Here is a 6,000-nt window from a genome sequence, read left to right as displayed (position 1 = left end):
AGACGATTATCCTTCGTCTTCTATGTAATTCCGTGCGCTTTTTTTTTCGTTTGCGATAAACCGTCACAACACTTATTTAATTTTTTTTTTTTTTTTTTTTTGTAGCGCAGGAACCAGAACTACCCGACTGCGCCAGTTAATTCTTGTAGTAATCCGAGTATTAAAAAAAACACAAGTTTATTCGTTGGTTGCTCAAAAATTACTCATCTTTATTGAAAACAATAATTAAAATGAAAGTTACGATTATAAACTTATTTAAAGTGAAAATTGCAATAACTGCATTTTGACAATTTATAAAATTATTAGTAATTCTATAGCTGGTGGCCTGTTTACAATTCTTTGAAATTTAAATATATGCTTATTTAACAATTCTTTTATTGAACAATTCTTTATTTTACAGTTCTTTTTCGGTCTGTTGAACTATTTAAAATTCTTACTAATTTTATATGTAGCAATTCATACGGTTATTGACTTATTAGCAATTCTTAATAATTTTTATTATTTATTTGCTTGATTTAACCTTGGTGGCTTTGTAGGTGCTTGTGTTAATGTTGTTGTTGTTGATGTTGTTTCTGTAACTCGCGCTTATTACATAGTCCCTCGATTATCATCCGACAGGGCGAGCTGATTTCACTCGTATTGTCACAATGCACGCAATTGTGAATTAATGTATGAAAACGTGGCATGTTAAAGGGTTTTCACATTATTTTTTGAGTGCTTTTTACTTAGATTTGAGTGGCTTCTACTTAGATTTGACTTCTACGTAAAAGAACAAAGGAGCGTAGGACAAAAATCGAACTAACTCAACATAAAACTCCTTTGTTTAAAGACCTAAAATGGTAAAGACTAGACAAAATGCATTTTGAGCAAATGGTTTGTGTCTATAAATCCAAAAATTGGGTTTCAAAATTTTACTTCATAGACTTTCCCAGTTAATTGCATATTGCCTAAGCGGTTTTAATCGCTTAACATTGCTAACTATGTTGTTACGATATCATAACAACAGAGGTATTTTCACAGGGTTGCCATATCTTGACTCTGTCTTGTCCCATCTTTACACTTCTATGTCTTTGGTTGTTATGATATCGTAACAACATAGTTAGCAATGTTAAGCGATTAAAACCGCTTAGGCAATATGCAATTAACTGGGAAAGTCTATGGAGTAAAATTTTGAAACCGAATTTTTGGATTTTTCAAATTTTTGTTTATCTTATATTTCTATAAATGGGTTTTTTATATTAACATGGTCCTGCCATGAGCTCTTATCTGGATAGTATAGATACAAACCATTTGCTCAAAATGCATTTTGTCTAGCCTTTACAATTTTAGGTCTTTGCTATGTTGTTACGATATCATAACAACAGAGTTATTTTCAACGGGTTGCCATATTTTACTCTGTCTTGTCCTATCTTTATACTTCTATGTCTTTGATTGTGGTTTTTATATTAACATGTCTCTGCCATGAGCTGTTACTCTTTGTATTGTAGACACAAACCATTTGCTCAAAATGCATTTTGTCTAGTCTTTACCATTTTAGGTCTTTGAACAAAGGAGTTTTAGGTTGACTTAGTTCGATTTTGAACCGATGCTTAAGCCAGCCAGATATGCGCTTTATGTATCCACACCTTGACAAAGGAGTTTATAGTTTAGATTTGGGGGAAATATATAATAGAATGTTACCGATTTATACAAAAAATTTACCAATTCGGCTTAAATCGGATGAAGATATATATGGAAGTTATATTCATATCTAAAACGATTTCCTAAAAAGTTTGGCAAGGGTGCTTCTGGACTGTATCTGGCATCGTACGCCGAATGTCATTATAGAGTGCTAATGACGGCTTCAAAGGATTTAAATATAAAGTCGGAACCTATTTATGGGAACTATATCGAAATTTGAAAATAAAAAGTTTCCCAAATTTAACATATTCACTCATCAGCTAAATTCGATCGTACTTGTCAAAGTCCCCTCTTCCCACTTGGAGGTAAGGGCAAAGCCCAATAAATACGCTGAATATACCTTTATCTCTGGGCATATCAAACAATGATATTACCACTTCTTTATTGGTTATTTTATATGAGTTATATGGGGAAATATAAATAAAATATATATATATATTATAATGCTATCTATTATGTTTGCAGCTGTACTAGTTCCACCTACTTTTCTTTGCCTTACGCTTATTTTCAGATGTATCAATGTTGGAGTGTTTTGCTGAAATCGACGTGGATGGTGGCGGTGGTGGAGCAGGAGCTGCAAAAACACCTGTTTCAGGTAATGTCTCCTCCCATGTACGGTCGGTAGACGGTTTAAACTGTGACATATATTGAGCACGGAAAGCTTCTCGCATGGCAGCGTACCGGTCTGTTGCTGGGCCAGCAGAAGATAGTGATTTGCTTGTGTTCGCATAGCTACCTCTCGTTTCGCTATATGTTGGCGCTGCGCGCTCTCGATACCCCAAGCCTGCATAGTTGCCCGCAGGTTTTTTTCCCTTTCCTTGCTTAAATCTAGAACTTCGAAACCAAGAACTCTTCATTGCAAGGTCCATTAAATCTTGGGGTACCTCTTGGTCTGCACCTTCTAAATTCCGCACCAAATGCCCGGCGAATTCTTTGTCTTTCTCAGTGACTAGCGTGTATGCTGTTCCCTTTTCTCCAGCTCTGCCTGTTCGCCCAATGCGATGCGTGTGGGTATCGATGTCCCGGGCAATGTCGTAATTAATGACGTTCTTAATATGAGGTATGTCTAAGCCTCGTGCTGCCACATCCGTAGCAACCAAAATATCACAATCCTTCCGTTTAAATTGTGTTATTACCTTGTTACGCTCCGCCTGGTCCATATCGCCGTGTAGCAAAAGACAGTTGTATTCCTTAGTTAGCAAGTTACTTGCAACCGTTTCGGCGTCGACTTTCTTTGTCACAAATATTAAAACGCTGCCCTCCGACAAGAATCGCACTAAATTCAAAAGGAGCCAATTCCACTTTTGCAGTGGATTGGGAAAAACAAATACATATTGGGTAATATCTTGATTGGCCTCATTAAGGTCACCTTGCACAATACGGACGGGGTCTGTAAGAACGTCTCGCGCCAGGCGCTCTATGCGCTTTTTGAAAGTGGCGGAGAAAAGTAACGTTTGGCGATCTGGACGAACATGATTACATATAGATCTAACCTGTAATAGGAAAAGAATGCAATTAATTGACTATTATTTCTCTTCGATGTGGACTTATTTATTTTTAACAGAAAATTTTAGAATTTGAAACTAGCCTTGAGAGAGATATACGCAAATAAATTCAGAAGAACACCAAAAATATTACAAATAAATCGTACTGCAACTGTCAAAAGAGTTGTGATGTGTTAAAACTATATGATTTATTACAGGGAATGATTGTGGTTCTCAGCCTATCAACCTTCCGGTCACACGTGCTTCTTCCAATGTCACACATATGTTTTGTCAACTAATGAAGATACCTCATATGTGAATTTAAATATTTCCTACCTGTGGTTCGAACCCCATGTGAAACATTCGATCGGCTTCGTCAAGAACCAAAAAGGTAACTCTGCGTAAGTTAGTGGCTTTCATCTTGACCATATCGATCATACGACCTGGTGTAGCTACCACAATTTCCGCGCCTTGTTCCAAAGCTTTGCTTTGTTCCCACTTGGATCCGCCTCCATAACAACAGACTACATTAACATTGTAAACCTTACCAAACTTTTTAGTTTCGTTGTATATTTGTAAGGACAATTCTCTGGTAGGTGCTAATATCAAACCAATGGGTCCGTCACCAGTCTTTAGCTCACGTTGATCCATTATGTGAACGAGCATAGGCCATATAAAAGCAGCTGTTTTGCCAGACCCAGTTTTGGCTATTCCAATAATATCTCGGCCTCCCAAGGCTGCTGGGATAGATTGTGCTTGTATAGGGGTTGGCTGGGTGTACTCTGCCTTTCGTATGGCCTTCATAAGAGTTTCTTCAAATCCGAAATGAGCAAATGAAGTTACCGGATTTGGCGGTTCGGGACCTGTAACTTTAACTCCAAGTGTTTTTCGTAGATCTCGTACTTGCTCCTCATTTAGATTTGAAATGTCTTCATGCGGTGTGTAAAAATTTTTTTCGAACGGCTCGTAATCTATCTGAGAATGATATATCGGAGGTAAAGGGTCGATATCTTTCTTTTTTGGTGGAGCAATAGGATTGCCATCCTCGTCGTACTCGATCTCCACATCTGAATTATCATCTCTTAGTCCAGCCTGAGGATTTTCTTCCATGTATCGGTAATAACTTTCTTCATTGTCCTCTTCGTCAATGTCGCCACGTACCCCCTTTGCTACAGCGGGAACGCCTGACTGGTTTCCTTCCTTGCAAACTTTTTCTCTTTCGACCTGCTTTTCCAGTCCAGCCATAAATTGGTCCAACGGATCTTCTTCAGAATCACTATCTTGCTTGTTAGATTGCTGTGAACCTGGCGAACCCGGAGCCGGTATATACGGCCGTGAAGGTGTAGTCTGTTCGTCGTCATCGTCGAAGTAGTCATCTTCAGTATTACACCCTCTTCGCTTTCCAATATAGTTTTGGGAGTTTGTAAACTGACTGATAGACTCCAGGGTAGAGTAGCCATGTTTGGAAGTACCAGCCTTGTTAGCTGAACTCGACGAAAACTTCTGGTAACCCCGATTATTTAGCGAAGAAGGTGGTGGAACCGCATTCATGGCAGAGCGATTTGACGATGAGGACGGCTTGTAAGGATATCCGCCACCTCCAATTCCACGGTACCCACTCATGATGCTTCCCAATCCGAATATATCTGTTTAGTTTATTTTCCGCAGTCGGTAATTGACTATGAACGCCTTAAACGCCTTATTGCGAGATATGATGGTCTCTTCATCTGGCGGCGACAACATGAAACAAATCGAATTTCAGAGCCCTATCTAATACATACGCCATGTTCCTTTGCCCTTGTAATAGTAATGCGGGCTACACACCATGGTATAATTATTACAGGAAATAGGTGATTTGACTCTATAGTTATACTAGTGTCAAACTCGATATGACGTTTTGTGCTTCAATTCCATTTCTTGATATACAATAGGTATTTTTGATATAAAATTTCTCCGCAGGGCAATGTGAACATATTTTTTACCTAATAATAGAAAAAATCGCCGTTGTACTTAACAAAACGCCAAAGACGATGGTTCGGAAACTTCTTTGCGGTTAGGGAACAGGGACACCGCGTTAGATAATATATTCGTATATTTCATGTTTCCTAAAATTGTAAAATGTAGATTACTTTATGTATGAATGCTGTTTGGTTTCAACTTGTCTTTTCTACGATTTTCTATCGATTGCTTGAAGTGTTGAGAGATTAGAACCAACAGCTGATATCATTTTTGAATTACATCTCTGACACTTGTACTACGTACAAAAACAAATTTTGTATGTGGTTATTTTTACGATCGTTGCATGGTAGAAGAATATAGGTAGATGCATCAACGTTTGGGAACATTGATATGTCAATAAATTCAAAATGTTTTGTGAAAAATAAGTGGATTTTTAAATGCTTTTTATACGACGCAAATCAGAGGTCGTTCTAACATGAATTTTTCAACAATTTTTACAAATTTTAATCACTTTTCATTCAACATTTTCAATTTCAAAATTGGTTTGACAGTTCATTGTCCCAGCAGCTGTGTCGATGCGACTACCTGTATTCTTCTACTAATAAAAAAAATTAAATTCATATGGTATCATAGCCCTACCTTGATATCATTGCACCATGGGCAGCACTACCATAAGATTTAAATTTGTTTATGTTTCTGGCCTAATATGTCAACTTCATTTCCTTATGTGTGTGTCTTCTTTCAATAATAAAAAATTGTTCAGAAAATATTCAAATTCGGGTGTTTTCAAAATGCTTATTGCAACGAATGCATGGACAAAATCTACAGTTTTTGTCGCGAAATAAACCATAAGAGATGTATAGAACATGATATTGAA

General features: G+C 37.3%; 1 protein-coding gene across 1 annotated transcript; it reads right to left on the bottom strand.

Annotated features, from left to right (window-relative positions):
- Positions 1 to 2,017: 2,017 nt before the first annotated feature.
- Positions 2,018 to 4,885, bottom strand: LOC101891606 (ATP-dependent RNA helicase DDX42). The gene is made up of 2 exons (XM_005189043.4): positions 3,501 to 4,885; positions 2,018 to 3,173 (listed from the first exon to the last, which is right to left on the bottom strand). The coding sequence occupies exons 1-2, from the start codon at positions 4,785 to 4,787 to the stop codon at positions 2,151 to 2,153; spliced, it is 2,310 nt and encodes a 769-aa protein (XP_005189100.2). The 5' UTR covers positions 4,788 to 4,885; the 3' UTR covers positions 2,018 to 2,150.
- Between the last annotated feature and the right edge of the window lie 1,115 nt (positions 4,886 to 6,000).

The sequence above is a fragment of the Musca domestica genome, unplaced genomic scaffold, assembly GCF_030504385.1.
Source record: "Musca domestica strain aabys unplaced genomic scaffold, Musca_domestica.polishedcontigs.V.1.1 15, whole genome shotgun sequence".
NCBI lineage: Eukaryota > Metazoa > Arthropoda > Insecta > Diptera > Muscidae > Musca > Musca domestica.
This window is presented reverse-complemented; position numbering and strand designations above follow the sequence as displayed.

Coding starts and splice junctions, on each gene's coding strand:
- LOC101891606 (XM_005189043.4), bottom strand. CDS start 4,787: ATGAGTGGGTACCGTGGAATTGGAGGTGGCGGATATCCTTACAAGCCG. Junction 3,174..3,500: donor ACATGGGGTTCGAACCACAG/GTAGGAAATATT, acceptor TTCCTATTACAG/GTTAGATCTATATGTAATCA.